This window comes from Leuciscus leuciscus (genome assembly GCF_965113295.1).
Source record: "Leuciscus leuciscus genome assembly, chromosome: 23".
In the NCBI taxonomy this organism is placed as follows: domain Eukaryota; kingdom Metazoa; phylum Chordata; class Actinopteri; order Cypriniformes; family Leuciscidae; genus Leuciscus; species Leuciscus leuciscus.
Genome location: NC_138747.1, coordinates 33,780,139 through 33,804,659, shown reverse-complemented (window position 1 = coordinate 33,804,659; position 24,521 = coordinate 33,780,139). Strand labels below are relative to the sequence as shown.

At 42.7% G+C, this 24,521-nt stretch overlaps 2 protein-coding genes across 2 annotated transcripts in view; both read right to left on the bottom strand.

The window, feature by feature from the left end:
• Positions 1-617: 617 nt before the first annotated feature.
• On the bottom strand, positions 618-16,730 carry cyp27b1 (cytochrome P450, family 27, subfamily B, polypeptide 1). Its single transcript, XM_082155610.1, has 9 exons — positions 14,518-16,730; positions 13,584-13,774; positions 12,746-12,942; positions 12,431-12,631; positions 6,232-6,395; positions 5,150-5,316; positions 4,959-5,040; positions 4,673-4,870; positions 618-2,500 (listed from the first exon to the last, which is right to left on the bottom strand). Exons 1-9 carry the CDS (start codon positions 14,701-14,703, stop codon positions 2,387-2,389), a joined length of 1,500 nt encoding a protein of 499 aa, XP_082011736.1. The 5' UTR covers positions 14,704-16,730; the 3' UTR covers positions 618-2,386.
• A 2,427-nt stretch (positions 16,731-19,157) lies between these two features.
• Positions 19,158-24,521, bottom strand: part of mettl1 (methyltransferase 1, tRNA methylguanosine) — a 38,484-nt gene continuing 33,120 nt past the window's right edge. Inside the window, exon 7 of the mRNA XM_082155545.1 lies at positions 19,158-19,413. Within this exon, the coding sequence (XP_082011671.1) occupies positions 19,294-19,413 (120 nt within the window). The 3' untranslated portion in view covers positions 19,158-19,293. The remainder of the gene's footprint in view (positions 19,414-24,521) is intronic.

The following is a 24,521-nucleotide window of genomic DNA, read 5'->3' as shown; positions in this document are numbered from 1 at the left end:
AAGTAAGCTTTTTTGAGACTTGAGGCTAAGCTGTTTACAGGCCCTCTTGAGGAACCTAATGTTTAAGTTTATGGGTCGACTTGATGAGTCACAAAACTATATTATAGTAAGACTCACAAGTCCCAGGTGTAGCTCGGTCCGATATCAATCACATCTATGGAAGCAATGGTATGAGTGCCTTTTAAGACTTTTGTGAAAAAGGGTGTATTGTATATGTTTATGTAATTTTTTTTTTTTTTTTTTTTTTGTTGTTGTTGTTGTTGTTGTTTGTTTTTGTATGGTGTATGTCCTGCTGTTGGGCCTAGAGCCTGTAATAAAGTTTATATATATATATATAGAATTTAATCTTTAAATATCACTGTTTTTTGTTGTCAGGTGTTTTTTCCTCGACAATGAGCTCCATATTCCCAATATATCATACTATATGAGCCATACTATATGAGCCATACTATATGAGCCATACTATTTATCATACTATTTTTCTGCCTATTATCTCATATGTCAGGCTTTCAGTTCTCGGACAGGCCTCACCACAGGATGGCATCCTTCCCTCAGGTTAGGACTTGCTGTGCACAAACAACCCATAACTATAATTTATTGCTATTACATCCACACTTAGAGCTTTCAAATAAGCATAAGCATAAAGATTATTCATTAAAACGATTATATACTTGAGAATGGCACAGTTCTAACAATCTAGAGATGACCATTCGTTCTTCAGTTTATTTCAGTTCTTCTTTGCTGTTATGAAATAAATTCCCGTCCACTTATGACCCTGAATCTGAACATGGTCACCAGAACGTGCTTTAGGTTTCTAGCGGCGACTAGACCAGAAGACTCTCAGTCCACAAATGGAAACCCCAGACTGACGAGGAGCTTCTGTGGAGCGATCTCCTGCACGTTTCCCAGTAATAATGCTGGAAGCACACATGAGCTTTGATCACTCTGATCCCTGTACGTTTTTCAAAGGCTCAGAGCGGCTGGTGTTTAAAGACTTCGGCTGAAACCGTCAGAGCAAACACAGAGTGGCCTTGTGTTCATCAGCCTCTGTGTTACTAGAACAGCGTAACTCTGCAATCCTCTTCTGAGAACCCTGTGTCAGTCCTGTGAAGTTAGACAAGCTTCTGTGGATTAGCATGGACGATATAATAACAAGAGCGAGCCACAAGTTTTTATCAAAAGCAGACACTTTATAATCAGCAACATGAATGTTTTTTTAAAGAATACAGTAAATGCAGTTCCCTGTGAAGTTTACTTGAAAGAAAATGAATGGTGCCATTTACATTTAGTGTCTGTAACTAGTATGTACTAACATGTAAATTAACCATTCAATAAAGTGCACTTAGTGTGTACATACATTTTTTCACATTGTAATTATTTTTAAAAATACCTGCATGTAATTACAGCTGAGATTACACTGTTGACCTTCCTTTAACCTTTAAACTTTAACCCATCCCTAACCCTCCCCATACCAGTATCCACATCAATAACAACTTACTATAGTAATAACAGTAAATTATGCATGATTACATACATGCAACTAACCCTAAACCAAACCCTAAAGTACATATAGTTGATTAATATTATTCAATATTTAAAATGTATAATTACACTATAATAAGGACACCTTAAGATGAAGTGTAATTCAGGTTTTTTTGTACATTGTAGTTAAAGACACCTAATATAAAGTGAGACCTATTTAACAAACACATATGGTGTGATTCATTAATTAATCACTGAATATGGTTTATCTTTATCACCAATTATTTAGAGTCTAATATTGTTCCTGGATATGTATGGATGGCTGATGTTTTGAGATTCTATATTATTCCAGTTCACAGTTAATGTGGGAAAAGTATCTTTATATGGAGTTATAAACACACGCTGTGTCCTCATCCTTCATCTCGACAGACAGTGACCACAGCGGATCAGACCAGAGACCGTATATTAGCACCAATCTTCATCTTCATCTTCATTTGACCATAAGCTTCTCCTCTCCATGGATTCTCTCTTCATTTTTGAGCTGTTTTATATAAAAGTTTCTATAAATGAACAGCTGTAAATATATTGACAAGAAGATTCCTGTGCCTTTCCGTTTTCCGAGTCCCGAAGACAGCAAATGTACTTTCTGTGCAACTTTATCCAACGATGGACATCTTCAGCTGTTCTTACATTCTTCTGTTAGCATGGATGATGATACAAGGCCACACTTCAGTTCCCCCAGTGTCAGAGTTCACGCAGATCCACACAGGGACTCGGACACACGGCCGGCTCGTGACCCGCTGCTGGCCTCAGGCCTCCTTCTCTTCGGGACGTCTCTCTGGATCTCACCATCAGAGACGGCCAGTTCTGTCTCACCGGGTCCTGGTGACCTCTGACCTCCAGATCAGCGCTCAATGAAACGCAGGTTGATCGGTCTCTCTGGAACCAGAAGAGTTCTGGTCATCGGACGGACTGTGTCGTTCTCTTTCGCCGGCTCCACATCGAAGTGCATTAAAATCTGTGAGAGGAAAAATGTGTTATGAATCAAAGAAACACACGAACCTGGAGCACACTGTGTGTGTGTGAGTGTGTGTGTGTGTGTGTGTGTGTGTGTGTGTGTGTGTGAGTGTGAGTGTGTGTGTGTGTGCGTTTGATTTATATTACATTGTGGGAACCAAATGTCCCCATAAGGATAGTAAAACCTGAGATCACCTCCATTGTGGGGACCAGCCAGCGGTCCCCATGAGGGGAATGGGTAAATAAACATACTAAATTATATTTTTTTGAAAATGTAAAAATGCAGAAAGTGTTCTGTGATGGGTAGGTTTAGGGGTAGGGTTAGTGTAAGGGGACAGAATATACAGTTTGTACTGTATAAAAACCATTAAGTCTATGGTGAGTCCAAAGATAGTGAACCAGACGTGTGTGTGTGTGTGTGGAGTTTTACACTGTGTCCAAACAGGAGCGATGTGATAAACAGTGAAAGCTCTCTCTCTGATCGAGATCCACGACAGACCCATGTGACTGTCCATTCCCCACACACACACACACTCTGGCTGAGATCGTGTCACGAGTACTTGTTCAGTGTGTGTAGGCGGATGAACTGATCATCAGGTGGCTCCTGATTTGGACAAAGTGTTACACCGTGTCTAAACCAGACGCGGTGCGATAAGATTCCAGCGACAAATAATTTGTCTGTCCACACTAGACGCGACTGCGAGATGCGTAGAAATCAATCAAAACCCACAGCCAATCAGAACAGCGTGTGGGCGGAGTCAGCCAATCAGAACAGAGTGTGGGCGGAGTCAGCCAATCAGAACAGCGTGTGGGCGGAGTCAGCCAATCAGAACAGCGTGTGGGGGGAGTCACCCAATCAGAACAGTGTGTAGGCGGAGTCTCACGGCACCAGAGAGTAATCTTGACGGCACTCGTAAGAAAATGGACAAGTAACTACATAATCAAATTCACAAATATTACACCATTTAAACATTATTAGAATACATAGGCTACTGAGTTACTAAAACAATCTTTGTCACACATAGGTTGTTCACAGTTTGAACGTTCTTGTTTCCATTTGTTTAATTTCAAGATCTGAGGTGATTAATTCATGAATTATCCACAGCTCAAAGCTGGAGCACTAAATGATATTCAAAGTCACATGACACACTTTTAACATTAAATAAAGCACATAAACAGCACCTGAGATTATCATCGCCACACTCTGTGTTTGTTGTTCCAGCGCGACGTCACAGAAAAATAGAAACCGTTTCTAAAATAGAATCGTCGCGTGTCGCCGTCGCGGCTGGTTAGGACAAACACTCTCATTAACATGGAAAATAATTTTTTATCGTGTGTTGCAATGTTGCGTAGCTTGTAGTTAGGACACGGTGTAAGGCGAGAGAGTTCGTCTCTGTTAAAGTTGTGGACCAATGACTGATCTTTCCTTCTGTATTGTGACATACATCCGAGGGCAACGCTAAATGTAGGGCGGGGCTTGGTTCTGTGCATCAGTTGTTGATTGGTTGTTGAGATGTGGGCACGGCTTTCAAAGGTGTATGCAGATGAGTGTGAGCTGCAGGGGCAGAGTTTATGTGTTTCAGGGGCGGGGCTTAAGTGTTGCAGGGGCGGAGCTTTGGTGCACTAAATCACTGTCCTGCAGAGTTTAGTTCCAACCCTAATCAAACACACCTGAGCCAGCTAATCACACTCTTCAGGCTCGCTGGGAAAAGCTGGTTGGAAATAAACTCTGCAGGACAGTGAGGGACTCATCTCCAGGAGAATCCTGCATATGTCACCAGAGACAAGACTGACAACTCACTGGAAGATCCAGTGATCATATTCTGATTAAATATTACAGGGGCAAAAAATAAACAAAGCAAGCATGGACGAATTGTTCTCAATAAGATCAATAACAAGCATGTAGACCAGGGTTTCTCAAACTCGGTCCTGGAGGGCCACTGTCCTGCACAGTTTAGCTCCAACCCTGATCAAACACACCTAATCAATGTCTTCAGGATCACTAGAAACTCACAGTTTTTGATCAGGGTTGGAGCTAAACTGTGCAGGACAGTGGCCCTCCAGGACAGAGTTTGAGAAACCCTGATGTAGAAAATAGAGCAGGTCAGTTCCACTTCATGGCGGCGTTCACGTCACAATGACAGACATGCAGGTTTGATTACAGAATAAATACCCTAGAAAGCGCCAGGTAGAGCTCCAGCTCAGCGATGCGCCGGCCGATGCAGCTGCGTTTGCCCACGCCGAAGGGAACCGAGGCGAACGGATGGTTTCCCTCGGACCGGCTCATCCAGCGCTGCGGGACGAAGGAGTCCGGGTCTCGGAAGTGTTTCGGGTCACGGGACGTGGCGTAGTGGCAGAGAGTGATCAGAGTCTGTGAAGGATTGATCACACACACGCCTGTAAACACCAGCTTCACTAAGTGCACGTATAGAGTTTTAAAGCACAAAAGCTTTACTCACGTTTCTAGGGATGAGATATCCTCCAACTTTAATATCTCTGTCTGGGATGACTCTCGCATTGGCCGGAATTACAGGATAGAGCCTGGAAATGTTTCAGTACTTAATTTGATATAATGAACTCATCAAAAGAAAAGGAACGGATAAACTGTATTTGACAGAAGAGTGAAAGCACAAAACTTCAGTCCTTCTACCTGAGGATTTCCTTGATCACGGCCTTCATGAGAGGCATGGCAGCGACATCACCTGCGTTTGGGACGGTCCGGTCCTTCATCACGCCCAGAACCTCGTCCCGCAGAGCCTTCTGGACCTCCCGATGCCGAGAGAGCTCGTACAGGGACCAGGACAGCGTGCTGGAGATCTACAGCGATGAGAAAGAAACATACATCAGGAATTTGTATTTGGACACCCAACCTCAGTCTTTTTTAGAATATCAGCCTGATATTATATAAAGGTATGACTTATCTAGAGGTGTGGATGCAGCATCATGCAGAAGTAGTAGTTAAAGTGAAGTGATCTGAATAATGACTCTTGTCTTCTGTAGATATTTGATGAAGTTTGCATCACTGATTCTGTTTATTACTGTGAACCTGCTTTAAAACCGTCTGTACTGTGTAAATCGCTGTAGAAAACTTGACCAAGGCCATTGGAGAAAGCCTGTGAAGTGTCTAATAACGAGTGGGTTAACCCGGTCAATCGAGTATCTGCCCCTGCAAAGCTTTTATTAGGCTACTGACAACAGATTTGTCAAAAGTAAAACTCATTTACTTAGGTGTAAAACTTTTTAATTAGGGTCCACGTCAGGGGTGTTGCTAGGGTCGGAAGATATCAGGAGTATAGCCGCTGACAACAAGACCCCCCAGATGTACTTAATATTCAACTATTAAAAAAATTAAATAAAATCGATTTCACTGAATGATTCAATGACTCACTTATAAAGACTTTATTTGTTTCGTTCCTGGATGAATCAGTGTTTTTGAACGTTTTTTTTAAACAGTATCTTGTCTCCACCTACTGGTGTAAAGATATAATTGATACAATATTTATTTGAAGCATCAAGTTTCTTTCAAAAGGTGATTTACTCCATTTTGATCTCTACCGTAGACATCAGTGTTTGTAACTGAACTATAAACTTTTATCCCAGTACTTTTGTGATAATCTGAATGATTGTAAGACAGTGTAATGTATCAGGTTTCGGCGAAATGCTGGCTATGGAGTCCATTACAAATTTCCCTATCAGGGACAATAAAGTATATTTCATTTAATTCATTCCTACCGTGTCGACGCCAGCGAGGAGCAGCTCGGTCACATTACTGTACACAGACTTCAGCGGCACGCCGGCCTGAGACAGATAATAGGTCAGGTATCGTCCCTCTAAACGCTCTCCTCGAGACAGCTTCTGCCTCTCCTCCTCAAGACGCTGATCGATGTGACCTTTCGCTGTGATGACAGGAAGAGTTTCAAAATCTCACACATCATTAAGGACATTACAATCCACATCAGAACGGCCAGAATCACAGTACAGATGAAGAACATCCACATGACATTTCCAGCAATTAAGCCACATGTACTCTTTACGACGGTTCAAATCAGGTTCTGGGGCAGTTTGGTAAATGATTTAGTCACTATTGTGCATTGTTGGGTTCAGGCTGAAGTAGAGCCCGTGCAGCAGGGCAACTGGGTGACGGTGAGACGCTGTAGTTGCGGGACAAAACACCGCTCTTCCGTTCCAATTACAACATTAAACAGGTTCTCCCCTCTCAGTGAAACACCCACTGAGAATCCTGTTGAATGTGCCCTAGTTATTGGCGATTCTATCACACGGAACGTGAAAATAGAGACACCAGCCACCATAGTCACATGTTTGCCAGGAGCCAGAGCGCCTGACATTAAAGCAAATTTAAAAGTGATGGCTAATGCTAATCGTAAATTCTCTAAGAGAATTTGTTCTTACACTGTAATTTGCTCTGGCCCCCTTCCTGTTCGCCGGAGTGATGAGATACTTAGTAGACTGTCCTCACTCAATGGCTGGCTGTCTAAGTGGTGTCCGCAAAATTATACAGGGTTCATAGACAATTGGAAAACTTTTTGGGGCAGACCTGACCTGTTGAAAAGAGATGGTATTCATTCCTCCTGGGATGGTGCTGCTCTTCTATCTAGTAATATGGCACATAGTCTTAGAGCTCAAACATGACAATCTGGGGCTCAGGTCAGGAAGCAGACAGACTGGCTAAACCGACCGTCTGCTAGCTGTCTCACGTCACCAAGGTCAGATAAATCCCATCACATAGAGCCTCTTTCACCTAGATATCATCATATAGAGACTGTGTCTGTTCCCCGAAGTACCTAGAAAAGCACTATATAAATGTAACAAATTATTATTATTATTATTATTATTATAACCTAGACATGGTGTGTTTGACAGAAACCTGGCTAAAACCAGTCGATTACATTACTTTAAATGAGTCCACCCCGCAAGATTACTGTTATAAACATGAACCTCATCTGAAAGGCAAAGGGTGAGGTGTTGCTGTAATTTATAGTAATATCTTCAGAATTACTGAGAAGTCTAGTTTCAAATAGAATTATTTTGAAGTGTTTGTGCTTAATGTAACACTATCTAGTGTAAATGATAAATCATGTTTGAGATTTGTGGGTAGGTTTAGGGTCTTTCTATCAGAGTTAGTACTGGCTGCAGATAAAGTACTAATTGTTGGTGATTTTATTATACATGTAGATAACGAAAAAGATGCATTGGGATTGGCATTTAAAGACTCGAAGCTTTAAAGATTTAAAGACTTCGTTCGTTGGCCAGAGGAGAACTGAGCGACTGAGTCTGGGTTCTCCCAAGGTTTTTTTCTCCATTCTGCCCTGATGGAGTTTTGGTTCCTTCACTGTCGCCTTTTTCGTTTTTTTTTTTCACCTTTGTTGCCATTGGCTTTTGGCTTGCTTAGTTGGGGACATTAAATTTAACATTTAATTTAATATTCAACAATAATATTGATCTGCCTGCATTGACACCATTATATGAGAACTGAACTGAGCTGGACGATGACGTCACGAGCGGCTATATGTATAAATGAACTAAATGAATAACTTTTTTACAACAAAATTAACCATCACTGAACTTACTGAAGCTGGACTGTGACGCTTTTTTCTTCTGGAAACAAACCTTGTTGCATTTTCCTGTTATCTCTGTGAAGCTGCTTTGAAACACTGTATTGTAAAAAGCGCTATATAAATAAATGTGACTTGACTTGACTATTAGGGGTGCATTTGTAGGAAACTTAAAGCAAATACCTACATTTTAACCCAGTGATCATCAGCCAGTATTAATCTGGGGTTCATTTGCTGAACAATTATGTAACTTACTGCTTAACTACAACAGTACAGTGTAACTTCTGCCCATTAATCGACTCCAAATAGAATGGACATCAGATTATTATAGCTCATTTGCATGAAACACAGAAAGCCGTTTATTAAGAGAAACTGCTGAAGACAAGAGTTCATGTCTACATCATGTAAATACACGTCCCTCCCGTATACATGCTTTCTCTACAAAAACACTTTCTTCTTGACACTAATATATATAGGCCGCTGTCAGTAGCCTAAAAGAGGCCTAGAAATAGGGTTTCGTTCCACCAAGTGGGGCACTAATTTTTCTTTTGCTCAATATGTTCAACGTTAATAAAAGGTATCCAAGAAAAAAGTTCTCCACGCATTATCCTGCAGTTAATGAGAAAAGTGTATTTATTGGCGCACTATATTGACTGCGTATTGAGACGTCTAAAACGGTTGAGCTCGATTTTCAACCAATCAGCATCGAGAATGTAAGTAGGTCACAGCCGAAATCAAGCCAATATCACTACGCACATGTAAACAGAGGAGGACGTAAGCAGCGCATCTTCATCTGATAGCGGCGATCAAGCTCGATTAACACCCGTAAAGTGTATTCTTCATGTCGGAAAAGATGGTGGGAAAGGTCCGCAGCCCTTTACTGAAGTCCGATGGGAAAAAATCAAGCAATGTGCGTAGGAATGGCTCAAAACGTCGGACACTACGGAGCTAACGTTAGCTATTGCTAATAAACATGTTGCCCTCCTGGACAAACTGGTCTCTGATGTCCCAACAACTACGGGTTTCACCCGGCCTGATATCGGCGTTTTATAAAATAAAAATAAAAATAAAAAAAAACGCTTGACTTGTGTGTATGTGCGTGATGGGTAGGTTAAGGGGTCGGGTTAGTGTGTGTGTGTGTCTGTGTGTGTGTGAGAGAGAGAGAGATGGGTAGGTTTAGGGGTCGGGTTAGTGTGTGTGTGTGTGTGTGTGAGAGAGAGAGAGAAAGAGAGAGAGAGAGATGGATAGGTTTAGGGGTCAGGTTAGTGTGTGTGAGGAGAGAGAGAGATAGGCTGCTGTCAGTAGCCTAAAAGAGGCCTAGAAATAGGGTTTCGTTCCACATATTTAATATCAGAAATATATAGAGATTCCTTAGGAAAAAGTTCTCCACACACAATCTTGCAGTTTTTGAGAAAAATTATGCTAAAGGTGCCCATTTTGAAAAAAGGGAAAACATAGGGAATTTTGCACTTTCAAACCTGTTATCATATAAAACAAAAAATGCCGAATTACCACTTGAAGTACAAAATAAAATGTTGAAATTTTAAACCAGTTTGAAATGTGTGATATACCTGAAGTTGCTATCTAGGGACAGTAAACATGATAAGATTATCAAGAAAACTTCTACTGTAACATTAACATCCCAATTACTTCTCATTATGTTGTTCCAATTCAAAGGTAATATTTGAGGTAAAATCTGAATAACAAATAGAATTAAGCCAAAATATAATAACAGAACTCCCAACTCTCACGCATTCACTGTGAGACTCACGCAATTGACACTCAGCACATCCATTCTCAGGAAAGCCATTTAATGACCATAATATAGGCACGTAAGATGGCTAGAAAAAGAGCTATAGAGAGTATTTTGCTAAATATGTGTACTATATTACATATTTATTATATTTGTACTTATTAAATAAAGTTGTTATTATAATAAAAAACACATTATATTTAATTTGAGTTATTTTTAACCTTAAATAATACTACCAGCTGATAGGGCTGTCTGTGTGTAGCCTATTGTTCTTGAGAAAAATGAACGCCTATCTTGTGTACCTAATATTTATCCAAATGAGTCAACATTAAATCAAATCACAAGAATTGAATTGAAATCGTGAAATTTCTTTAAGAAATTTGTAAAAAAAAAAACAAAAAACTTAGCTTACCAGAAATTGTACCATATAAACATTGTAACATGTTGTCAAAATTCAGTTTAGTTACTAAAATGTTTTGACAATCACAATACACTTATTGTGATGCAAGTTTTTTTTTGCAAACCCCCCCCCCCCCCCCCCCCACCCCCCCCCCCCCCCAAATCTCACTCCAAGTTAAACTCAAAAGTATACAAAGAAAACACTTTTAAAAATAACACATTTAATGGTGAATTGTTAATTTGCATACACGAGCAGTAACTGCACTACATGTACATATTCACAGGAATGATTATTGTAAACAAGATTTAATTTTGATTTATTTATTTACCTACCCATCTCTCTCACACACACACACACACACACACACACTCACACACTAACCTGACCCTAAACCTACCCATCTCTCTCTCACACACACACACACTAACCCAACCCCTAAACCTACCCATCTCTCTCACACACACACACACACACACTCACACACTAACCTGACCCTAAACCTACCCATCTCTCTCTCTCTCTCTCACACACACACACACACATTAACCCGACCCCTAAACCTACCCATCTCTCTCTCTCTCTCTCTCTCTCTCTCACACACACACACACACACACACACACACACACACACACACACACACACACACACACATTAACCCGACCCCTAAACCTACCCATCTCTCTCACACACACACACACACACACTCACACACTAACCTGACCCTAAACCTACCCATCTCTCTCTCTCTCTCTCTCTCTCTCTCTCTCTCTCTCTCTCTCTCTCTCTCTCTCTCTCTCTCTCTCTCTCTCTCTCTCTCTCACACACACACACACACACACACACACACACACATTAACCCGACCCCTAAACCTACCCATCTCTCTCTCTCTCTCTCACACACACACACACACTAACCCGACCCCTTAACCTACCCATCACGCACACACACAAGTCAAGCGTGTTTTTTTTTTTTTTTCTAGCCTATAAAACGCCGATATCAGGCCGGGTGAAACCCGTAGTTGTTGGGACATCAGAGACCAGTTTGTCCAGGAGGGCAACATGTTTATTAGCAATAGCTAACGTTAGCACCGTAGTGTCCGACGTTTTGAGCCATTCCTACGCACATTGCTTGATTTTTTCCCATCGGACTTCAGTAAAGGGCTGCGGACCTTTCCCACCATCTTTTCCGACATGAAGAATACACTTTACGGTGTTAATCGAGCTTGATCGCCGCTATCAGATGAAGATGCGCTGCTTACGTCCTCCTCTGTTTACATGTGCGTAGTGATATTGTCTTGATTTCGGCTGTGACCTACTTACATTCTCGATGCTGATTGGTTGAAAATCGAGCTCAACCGTTTTAGACGTCTCAATACGCAGTCAATATAGTGCGCCAATAAATTACAATTTCTCATTAACTGCAGGATAATGCGTGGAGAACTTTTTGCTTGGATACCTTTATTAACGTTGAACATATTGAGCAAAAGAAAAATTAGTGCCCCACTTGGTGAACGAAACTGAACGATACAGCTCACGTACAGCGGCCTAATAGAGATTGAAATAGATCGTATAAAGATTAGATTGTACTGCATGTCAACTTCTTGTTTTGCTCAAGAGTATGATCTATCCCAGTCCACAAGTCAAACTAATAAAACTATTCTTCTAACCACAAGGTAAAGAGCTACAGGTCCAAACAAACACCTCTGCAATGCGGTTTGGGATTGTTTGTTGGAACTATGATTTAACTATGTTAGTAATGATGAAAGTTGCGACCACAGCTGGCTAATAATGCTTTGGGGAAACACCCCCTGGACTGCCAATATTACTTTTTCAAAGAATAATTTCCCCCTTCCACCAAAGCTTTTAAAACTACATGCACCATACTTGTTTGAACGTTTTAACGTCTTTGATGTTTGATGGTTTTTACAGACAGATATCTTTGAAATGTCACCTTTATATATTTACATTTATTCATTTACCTGATGCTTTCATTCAAAGAGATTTACAAATGCCACTTGACTTACAAATATAAACTGCTTTATAAAACACTTAATTTCCTACAATGAATCAGAATTTCATTGAATTTCACAAGTTTCAAGTTGAATCCCAATTCCTACAAGAGGTGTCCGTTTCAGTTTCACACTCATTAATTAAAGGGAGCCAATTCTGAACCCAGTAACCTGTAACCTCTTTCAGACACTCACCGAACCGGAACATGTCGTCCCAGCAGCGGCAGAAGGTTTCCCAGGGTTTGGGAAGGAGCCGGTGGAGCCACTGAGGCATAGCCATCGTGAGGAGAGTCATGACAAACATGCTGTTGATGGACTGGATGAAGCGCTCCGTCTCCACCGGAACCACCGGGTCGAGGCAGCCGATCCTGGACTCGAACAGCACCGAGGAAATGCCTTCAGGGAAGAGAAAACGTGGCATGAAGACAGTGACAGTCATACAGCACCACACCAAACTCTGGTGTATCTGACAAACCGTTCACTGGTTCTTGAGGAGTGTCAGTGCTTCACCTTCGAGACCGAAGCGGTAGAACTCGGCCGAGACGTCGGACACGAGGCCGCTAGCGTTCTCCCGCTGGCGTAGCTTGAGCTTCTCCACGAGGTCCGTGACGACGGAGTTCAGCGTGAGGTCGTACGCCTCCACAGCTTTGGGTCGTAACATGTGTTTCCCCAGCAGACGCCGCACGCTCTGCCACTCCTCGCCTTCACTGAACACACACACACACACACCGAGGGATCAATGACTACAAGCATACCATAAATCACAAGCAAAGAATAACGCTTTAAACCCCATCTACTATGAGAACAGCTGCAATCTTCAAATTACTAAGAGAATCAGACAATTCTCAGAACACAGTATTATCAACTCTGATAGACCAGCTGACTCTATAACTGTGTGTGATTATAGCATGTGTGGATAACAGCGATCTGCAGCAACAAGGCAAGCAGAAGTCAGTGATAGATGCTGATATCTGGACTCATGACGGATGTGATGTGACCGTGTCCACTCATGCAACTCATCTCTTCTTCAGTCAGCTTCACCTCCCATCACCAGCGATAACCAGCCCGTGCTCAGACTCCCTCGTCACATTAAAAGAACATTATGGACTTCTTTTATGATGACCTTTGTCTTTTTTTGAGTTTGCCAGTTATCGTATGGAAAGGTTTTGTAAATAAAGTCATAATGGAGTGAATCCCCTTGTGTAGACTGTGAGATACAGCACATTTTGCACCTGATTACTCCTGCAAACAAGGTTTTTCAAAACCTGCAGTTCTTCAGGAAGAGCTACTGCGCCAGACAGACGAGTAAAGCGTTGGGAGAGCGCGTTTGCTGAGCTCTTGTACTCACGCTGTCAGGAGTCCGAACCCTTCTCCCCGGAGCCGCCGGTAATCCTTCCAGGACGAGAGATCGGATCGCATGGGCTGATGACCCTCCTGACGCAGAACCTGCTCGATCAGATCCGGTTCTGCCACATGAACCGTCAGGATGGGTCCGAATCTGGCCTTCCACACCGGCCCGTACTTACTCCTGCCCTCCAGCTGCAAACACAGGCACATATCATTCATGAGCTTATCATTCATGAGCTAATCATACATGAGCTTATCATTCATGAGCTTATCATTCATGAGCTTCAGAAGCTTCAGCTTCCCCAGAAGACTTCACAGCTTCAAACACACTTCATGCAGCAGCTTCTGTTTCAGGTGTACACTCATGCACAGAGGAACTATTAACATGATTGGGTGTCAGGTTTAAAAATAAATAAAAAAAAACTGTGTAAAAATAGTTACAATTATTAATTAATTAAATATATTAAAATCAATTAATTGAAATCAATTAAAATTGGATTAAAATAAATAATACATTAGATACAATTAGATTAAACAACGCAAATGTGTTTTAAAAATTATGAAAAATTAGATTAAAATAAATAAGTATACAATAATAATTTCATTTAAACAAATACATTTAAAAGTGTGTTAGTGGAGAGTGGACAAAACTCAATGCAAGTTCACAGGCACTAAATATTTCTCAAATAATATTTTTAATTGGAATGACATACACTTTAAATGTGTATAAATTAGGTCTTTATGCATGAAAACATATAGCTGCATTTATGAATAATAATGCCCTACATGTAGTCGCTGCAGAGCTGCTGCCATTTAACAGAATGTGTCATAATTTAATGACTGCAGATGAACATAAGGGTCCCTCTTAAAATAAAATAAACATAATAACCATAGGATGAAATGAGTTTCTAAGCAGCAGATATCAGTCCGCGCACCTGCATCTGGTGGAGGCGAGTGAGTCCGCGTCTGAAGAACAGATCCCACAGGAATCCCGCGGAAGAAGGTCCGGGCATGTGCTCGAGTGTCTTCACCTGCTGAGACGAGGGCGCGCGCATGACGTCAGCCCACCTGAGCAGAGGGAGCGCGCTCCTGCCGGTCACCTTCAGGGTCTGAGGAAGCATCTTCTCCAGTGCACGCGCGGATCACCTTGCACGCGCTCACCGGTGCTCTGTTTATATCGCACGAGCGCTCGCCTTCCGCGCACACCTTTCTGGGGCTCAGCCAATGGCGTGCAGGGAGCGCGAAAGCCCCGCCCACTGATCTGGGAAGTGGACGTGGTCTGACTAATGTTTCATAATGTGATACACGGAAATTTCTCTCACAGCTCTTAAAAGATTAGCACCTAAAGAGTTGACTCTTCTGAAATAAATCAATACATTGACTTGTCATGATGTAACCGGAGGACGGGTTATCAAGAAACCTGCACAGACATGACTGTGTGCCTATTCTCAGATCCTTTATCCGACTGGAGCACCTGATCCATAAGTAAACAGCATAAAAAATAAGAAATAAAAACAGCTTTAAAAATAAAACGAGAGTATGATTTATTGCTTCACACATGTTCATTTCTCTCATACATACATAGGTTATGATGAGATCCTGACCTGATTCCAGTGGATGTGGCAGATGTCCATGTGTGCGCAATGAGCTAATATCAACAGTACTGAGAACCAGTGCAGTTCTCATCTGAACCGCAATCCTTTTTCATAGAAAGGCTGGATAGAGAAGCATGTCTGGTGGAATCAAAATCAAAAAGATATCTTATAAAGAGTTTTGCTGACCACTTTAACAGTCTCGATTACTCTAGATAATCAGGCTCAGTAAATGTCAGTCAAGTCAGCTGTATTGGTTTACAAATGCACATATCCTATTTTTATCTAGTTACACAGCATGTAATACAACAAGACAAGTCATGTGTTCATTGAACAAACTAAGCTATTGGATAATGATTTTAGGCAGTGGTCAGTGAAGCTGATATAAGATGCAAGTGGTCGTCTGATGTTGATTTATAGTGTTACTGTTTATGGCAGATTTACAGTGGTTGTGTGTGAAGCTGGACACGGAGTATCCCATACGACTTCTAGTATCCCAAGGTGGAAACAGGGAGAATCAGTGCAATAATGTTAGCAGAATGATACTCATTTTAAAGTGCAGAAATCCTGAGGACTGGTTTTGATTCTGGCAGAACTGACTGATGCAGCGTAACTACAAGTTTAGGCAAATGTTTGGCTGAAGATCTGAGTCTGAGTCTCAAGCCCACCAGGAAGGCCATTCTAACGCGGTTCTCTGGATTTCATCAGTTGGCTGGACTTTTGTGACTTTAATGGGAGGATTCTAGCATGAACATTTAGGGCTTTATAATGCAGATTTGAATTGTAATTGAATACAAAAGGAGGAATGAAAACACTGCCAGATCCAAACATAACATTCTCTCTTCCCTTCCTTCCAGAGCCAGAGATGTGCGTCCAGGACCCGTTCATCATGGTAATACATATAGAATGAATTATGGCTTCAGGAACATGCGATGGAAACTGCGGACCTGCTGAAGGCCTGGATAGTGTGAAATACAAGAGCAAAGATGCAATGAAGATCGTACTGATGTCACTTTTCACATCAATATTAGTGTTGTGATTTACTCCAGTACCACATAACACCATGAAAGACTTGAGTACAGGTCAATAGGCTTCTATGTATAGGAATCAGGTGACCGGTGAAGTTATGTGGAGAGAAGGTCACAGGACGACCCAAGAAAAGACCAGAGCAAAAACAGTAAATGTCCAGTTTGATGGCAGCAATATTGTGACCATTTCCCCCTTCAAAATCATTTATCTATTCATTTGGATAAATTATAAGTTTGAAAACTTTCAAAATGTCTCTCCATTCTGTTGGTCAGACTGTATGCAAGATGTTCCTCTGTTCCTGTGATGAATTCGGTGTGAACACGAGGAGAACTGACTTCATACAGCCATGAAGAATCAGCTGGAGATTTAAACAATGTAAAGACTTGCATCATTTGAGCGCAGAAGCCATTTCAGTTGATGTATTGTGTCTAATGCAATGCATTTCAGACATTAAAAGTGACTCAAGTCTGTCTGTCTGTGTGTGTGTGTGTGTGTGTCTGATCCTGTGTGTGTGTGTGTGTGTGTGTGTGTGTGTCTGATCCTGTGTGTGTGTGTGTGTGTGTGTGTGTCTGATCCTGTGTGTGTCTGATTCTGTGTGTGTGTGTGTCTGATCCTGTGTGTGTATGATCCTGTGTGTGTGTCTGATCCTGTGTGTGTCTGATCCTGTGTGTGTGTCTGATCCTGTGTGTGTGTCTGATCCTGTGTGTGTCTGATCCTGTGTGTGTCTGATCCTGTGTGTGTGTGTCTGATCCTGTGTGTGTGTGTCTGATCCTGTGTGTGTGTCTGATCCTGTGTGTGTGTCTGATCCTGTGTGTGTGTCTGATCCTGTGTGTGTCTGATCCTGTGTGTGTCTGATCCTGTGTGTGTGTGTCTGATCCTGTGTGTGTGTGTCTGATCCTGTGTGTGTGTGTCTGATCCTGTGTGTGTGTCTGATCCTGTGTGTGTGTCTGATCCTGTGTGTGTCTGATCCTGTGTGTGTCTGATCCTGTGTGTGTCTGATCCTGTGTGTGTGTCTGATCCTGTGTGTGTCTGATCCTGTGTGTGTGTCTGATCCTGTGTGTGTCTGATCCTGTGTGTGTCTGATCCTGTGTGTGTGTCTGATCCTGTGTGTGTGTCTGATCCTGTGTGTGTCTGATCCTGTGTGTGTGTGTGTCTGATCCTGTGTGTGTGTCTGATCCTGTGTGTGTGTGTGTGTCTGATCCTGTGTGTGTGTCTGATCCTGTGTGTGTGTCTGATCCTGTGTGTGTCTGATCCTGTGTGTGTGTCTGATCCTGTGTGTGTGTGTGTGTGTGTGTGTGTGTGTCTGATCCTGTGTGTGTCTGATCCTGTGTGTGTGTCTGATCCTGTGTGTGTCTGATCCTGTGTGTGTGTCTGATCCTGTGTGTGTGTGTGTGTGTGTGTGTGTGTCTGATCCTGTGTGTGTGTCTGATCCTGTGTGTGTCTGATCCTGTGTGTGTGTCTGATCCTGTGTGTCTGATCCTGTGTGTGTGTGTCTGATCCTGTGTGTGTGTCTGATCCTGTGTGTGTGTGTGTGTGTGTGTGTCTGATCCTGTGTGTGTGTCTGATCCTGTGTGTGTGTGTGTGTGTGTCTGATCCTGTGTGTGTGTGTCTGATCCTGTGTTTGTGTCTGATCCTGTGTGTGTGTCTGATCCTGTGTGTGTCTGATCCTGTGTGTGTGTCTGATCCTGTGTGTGTGTCTGATCCTGTGTGTGTGTCTGATCCTGTGTGTGTCTGATCCTGTGTGTGTCTGATCCTGTCTGATCCTGTGTGTGTGTCTGATCCTGTGTGTGTGTCTGATCCTGTGTGTGTCTGATCCTGTGTGTGTGTCTGATCCTGTGTGTGTCTGATCCTGTGTGTGTGTCTGATCCTGTGTGTGTGTCTGATCCTGTGTGTGTGTGTCTGATCCTGTGTGTGTGTGTCTGATCCTGTGTGTGTGTCTGATCCTGTGTGTGTGTGTCTGATCCTGTGTGTGTGTCTGATCCTGTGTGTGTCTGATCCTGTGTGTATGTCTGATCCTGTGTGTGTGTCTGATCCTGTGTGTGTGTCTGATCCTGTGTGTGTCTGATCCTGTGTGTATGTCTGATCCTGTGTGTGTCTGTCTGATCCTGTGTGTGTGTGTCTGATCCTGTGTGTATGTCTGATCCTGTGTGTGTCTGTCTGATCCTGTGTGTGTGTGTCTGATCCTGTGTGTATGTCTGATCCTGTGTGTGTCTGATCCTGTGTGTGTCTGATCCTGTGTGTGTCTGATCCTGTGTGTGTATGTCTGATCCTGTGTGTGTGTCTGATCCTGTGTGTGTGTGTGTGTGAGTGTCTCTGATCCCGTATGTGTCTCTGATCCCGTATGTGTCTCTGATCCTGTGTGTGTGTCTGATCCTGTGAGTGTCTGTCTGATCCTGTGTGTGTGTCTCTGATCCTGTGAGTGTGTGTCTGATCCTGTGTGTGTATGTCTGATCCTGTGTGTATGTCTGATCCTGTGTGTGTGTCTGATCCTGTGTGTATGTCTGATCCTGTGTGTGTGTCTGATCCTGTGTGTGTCTGATCCTGTGTGTGTGTCTGATCCTGTGTGTGTCTGTCTGATCCTGTGTGTGTCTGTCTGATCCTGTGTGTGTGTCTGATCATAAGTGTGTGTGTGTGTGTGTGTGTGTGTGTGTGTGTGATCATAAGTGTGTGTGTGTCTGATCATAAGTGTGTGTCTGATCATGTGTGTGTGTGTCTGATCCTGTGTGTGTGTCTGCATTCAAACACAGACTGGCCTTTTCCCTTTTGCTCATGAAGATGAACTTGAGTAATCCAGCGCATCAGTTGTTACTGGCATTAAGGAGCCACGCAGCGATTGGGGATTTAAATTCACTTGAATAGTCTATGAAAACACTAGAGAAACCTCACATGAAGCTCTCAGAATCAGAACCATCAGCCAAAGGACGAGCTCATGGACACATGAAACAGAGACACGCTTAATATAATAAACATTTAATATACAGAAAATGTCAAGATCTGTTTATTCAGATTTAGAAAAAATATTTAACATGCTGGTTTGGGAATCAGTTGCTGTAAATGATCTTCTCTTCCGTCACTTCAGGCCACAGAGTCTCACGTCGCGGGATCTTCCACTCGGCGGAAAACTGCTAAAAAGTTTTTGCCTCCGTTTCTCTGAACCTTCTTTCCCTCTTCCGTGCATGTGCCCAGGTGACCAATGATGATGTCATCAGCCTGTGACACAATCAGTCCAAACATCAAGTCATTCAACCCAATGAGCACAGACTATTTATTCTGAGGGCTCAAACCATTATTTATGTATTTGAAACACTTGTCACACTGTGCTAAACCCCGGGTTAAGGTCGTGCTAAACCCCGGGTTAAGGTCGTGCTAAACCCCGGGTTAAGGTCGTGCTAAACCCCGGGTTAAGGTCGTGCTAAACCCCGGGTTAAGGTCGTGCTAAACCCCGGGTTAAGGTCGTGCTAAACCCAGAGTTAGGGTTGACAAACCGTGACAGAAAACGCAACTGGAGTGACGAGAGTGTTTTATTCTTACCTTTTATAGTCTGAAAACTCCATTCAGTATAAATGTGAATGTACAGTCAGCAATATTAGAAACAAGATGGTGCCGCGGATGGCTGCCTCGGTGTGGAGCTCTCTAGTTATTGTGTTGTTTTTGTTGGTTTGTTCTGCGTTTAGTCATTCTTTTCCTATCAGTTTCACCAAAGACGAACTACTGGACATTAGGAAACACACACCAGACAACTTTTTTACAGATTTTGATTACTCAGACGTTTTACTGGACATTCTCGTCGGAGGGGCAGCGGTGTTGTTCAAACGCGCGGTCAGACGCAAACGCGGGAAGCGCGCTGGTTAAACTCCGCGAGCGCGGCCTCCGCACTGCACTCCACAGTATTCATCTTGCGAATCTCCGATCTCTTCCTAACAAAATGGACAAACTTCTTCTCCTCACCCGCACTAACAAGGATTTTTTAAACTCCGCTGCTCTGTGCTTCACTGAAACCTGGCTGAGTGAAGCCATACCGGACAACGCACTACATCTGCCGGGCTTTCAGCTGTTCCGAGCGGATCGCATCGCGGAACTAACGGGGAAAACGAGAGGTGGTGGATTGTGTTTCTACATTAACGAAAGTTGGTGTTCAGATGTAACAACACTGAAGAAGATGTGCTCTCCTAATTTAGAGGCACATTTCATAAACTGTAAACCTTTCTACTCGCCGCGGGAGTTTTCCTCATTCATTCTCGCGAATGTTTACATTCCTCCAGACGCGTGTGTGAGCGCGGCGATACAACAGCTGGCTGAACATATAGCTGAAATGGAACAAAGGTACCCAGACTCTCTTTTAGTCATTCTTGGGGATTTTAACAAAGCAAATCTCTCCCGTGAACTGCCAAAATACAGACAGCATGTTACATGTCCTACCAGAGACAGTAATATATTGGACCACTGTTACACCACGATAAAGAATGCGTATCACTCCGTCCCACGGGCAGCTTTGGGGCTCTCTGATCACTGTTTGGTTCATCTTATACCGACCTACAGGCAGAAACTGAAATCAGCTAAACCTGTAATAAGGACTGTAAAAAGATGGACCAACGAAGCAGAGCAGGATCTACAGGCCTGCTTCGATTGCACTGATTGGACTGTTTTTGAAGCTGCAGCCACCGATCTGGATGAGCTCACAGATACTGTAACATCATATATCAGTTTCTGTGAGGATACATGCATTCCTACCAGGACATTCTTATCATTCACTAATGATAAACCATGGTTTACTGGCAAACTCAAACAGCTTTGTCATGCCAAAGAGGACGCTTACAGAAGTGGGGATAAAATATTGTATAACCAGGCCAGAAACAAACTGACAAAGGAGATCAGAGTTGCTAAAAGAAGCTACTCTGAAAAGCTGAAAACCCAGTTTTCAGCCAACGACCCGGCATCAGTCTGGAGAGGCCTGAGGAACATCACCAACTACAAATCACCATCCCCCCGATCTGTGGAGAATCAACAACTGGCTGACACTCTCAATGCATTCTATTGCAGGTTTGAGAAGCCCAGACTCACACCTCACACCCGCTCTGATGTGCACTTCACACATCCACCATCACCTCCTGCAACCCCTCTCCTCCCCCTTCTGCCATCCAACCTGAGCTTAAGGTCTGTGTGGAGGACGTGAGCCGAGTCTTCAAAAAACAGAAGACTAGGAAAGCTTCAGGCCCAGACGGCATCTCATCTGCTTGTCTAAAAGCCTGCGCTGACCAACTGGCCCCAGTCTTCACGCAGATCTTCAACAGATCATTGGAGCAGTGTGAAGTTCCCTGCTGCTTCAAACGCTCCACTATCATTCCGGTTCCCAAAAAACCTAAAATCACTGGACTTAATGACTACAGACCTGTCGCTCTCACGTCTGTGGTCATGAAGTCGTTTGAAAGACTGGTGTTGGCCTATCTGAAGGACATCACTGGACCCCTGCTGGATCCCTTTCAGTTTGCTTACAGAGCAAACAGGTCTGTGGATGATGCAGTCAACATGGGACTGCACTATATCCTGCAACATCTTGACAGACCTGGGACTTATGCACGGATCTTATTTGTGGACTTCAGTTCGGCCTTCAATACCATCATCCCTGATCTTCTCACAGCCAAACTGACTCAGCTCTCCATGCCATCCTCAATCTGTCAGTGGATCTCCAGCTTCCTGACGGACCGGCAGCAGCGAGTGAGACTGGGGAAGCTCTCATCCAGGACCCTCACCATCAGCACTGGCGCCCCCCAAGGGTGCGTTCTCTCCCCACTGCTCTTCTCCCTGTACACTAATGACTGCACTTCTAAAGACCCCTCTGTCAAGCTCCTGAAATTTGCAGACGACACCACCGTCATCGGTCTCATCCAAAATGGTGACGAGTCTGCTTACAGACTGGGGGTTGAACAGCTGGCTGTCTGGTGCAGCTATAACAACCTTGAGCTGAACACGCTCAAAACAGTGGAGATGATTGTGGATTTCAGGAGAAAATCCCCAGCACTCCCCCTCTCACCATCATGAACAGCACTGTGGAAGCAGTGGAGTCATTCAGGTTCCTGGGCTCTACCATCTCTCAGGACCTGAAGTGGGCAAATCACATTGACTCCATTGTGAAAAAGGCCCAGCAGAGACTGTACTTCCTTCGCCAGCTGAAGAAGTTCAATCTGCCACAGGAGCTGCTGATCCAGTTCTACTCAGCCGTCATTGAGTCTGTTTTAAGCACTTCCATCACTGTCTGGTTTGGTTCAGCTACCAAATCGGACATCAGGAGACTACAACGGACAGTCCGGACTGCAGAGAGGATTATTGGTGCCCCCCTGCCAACCCTCCAGGACCTGTACTCTTCCAGAGTGAGGAAGAGAGCAGGTAAAATCATCACAGACTCCACTCACCCTGGACACCCCCTGTTTGAACTGTTACCGTCAGGACGGCGACACAGATCACTGGCCACAAGAACATCCAGGCACAGGAACAGTTTCTTTCCACAGGCCATTTCCCTTCTGAACACTTAACATGCCCCCCAAGGCATATGCCTGTAAGTGCAATACTCCCACTGTCTAGTGCAATATTCTCTAACTCAGGTGATATTTATATTTATATTATTCATACTACTCAAAATACTGTAAATATGTTCATAATCTGTAACATGCACTAGACTCCCACTGTCTAGTGTAATATTCTCTAACTCAGGTGATATTTATATTTATATTATTCATACTACTCAAAATACTGTAAATATGTTCATAATCTGTAAATGTTTATTCAGACTAAACCCAACTGTGACCCCTTTTTTTACTTTTTATACAAATTTTTTTTTTTTATATATATTTTATTCTTAGAATTTGTATTACTATGTTTCTTGTTGTATTTGTATTTGTATTTGTATATGTGCACTGGAAGTAGGCATGTGCCGGTATCACATTTTCATGCTGCGATTAATTGAGTGATCTTTTATCACGGTATACGGTATTATCACGATATTTTAATTGCACATGAGAAACAGATGGATTTGGGGGGGATGTAAAAAATAAAATAAAACTTGCATCACAAGGTGTAATTGTGATTGTCAAAACATTTGGTAACTAAACTGAATTTTATTAAGTTTAGTGACAACATGTTACAATGATTACATGGTACAATGACTGGTAGGCTACTGTTTGTATTGCTTAACACAAATTTAACGATTTCAATTCAATACTTGGGATTTGATTTAAATCTTGATTCAATATTGACTTATTTTGGATAAATATTAGGAAGGCTACAGTAGATAGCCCACATGTTATTTTTTTCTCAATGAAAAAAAAAAAATCACATAATGCTATGTAACCATATAGAGCCCTATCAGCTGGTATTATTAAAGGTTACAAATAACTAATTAAATCAAATATAATGTGGTTTTCATTATAATAACAATTATGTAATGACACAAGTAAAAATATAATAAATATGTAAAAAAGTGCAGTGCACATATTCAGCAAAATACTCCTCTTTATCTATATGTTTTAGTCATCTAACATGCTGCTGGTCATTAAATAGTTTAAATGTAACGTTCTGTGACACAATTGTTCTCCTGTTTCATATCAAAAGTAACCTGCTCTGTCTTGTTTGACGGTCTTCGTGTCTTCTTTGCTCCGCGATTTTTCTCTGCGTGAGAAAACGGATGTGTGGCGTGAAGTGTGAAGAGTCTCGCGCTGAATGCGTCGAGTTGGCAGCTCTGCTTTTAGAAGCGGGATGGATCCGGATAGATCGGCGGCGGCCATAGACTGTAGGCGGCGGCATTCCTCCTTCCGCCATGCTGCTTCTCCATGTGAGGACTGTTTACATTAGACTAGAAGTGCGCATCGGCCGCATGCTTATACACGTGGCGATTGTTTACATCAGAGTGCGCACGTGTTTCGCGCAGCATATGCAGTGTTTGTTTATGCGGTTGATGGAAAATAAGCTATAATGCGCGTTCTAAAAATCTAAATTCGGATCTATTATTTTTCACGGTATTTTGAAGTGCCCGCGATAACAATATCGTGCATATTCATTACCGCGATTTATCGCATTACCGAATACCGGCACATGTCTAACTGGAAGCTTCAGTACCAAGAAAAATTCCTTGTGGGTGCAAGCACACTTGGCAATAAAGCTCTTTCTGATTCTGATTCTGATTCTTCTGATAATACATGGATGTGCAACACTACAGCCTTTATGTAAACCGGTCACGTGATGCGCTCGTCCAATCAGTGACACTGACACCGCAAATATGCAAATCAGGACGACAACCAGGAGTTTAGGGATGTACAGTGAGAAAC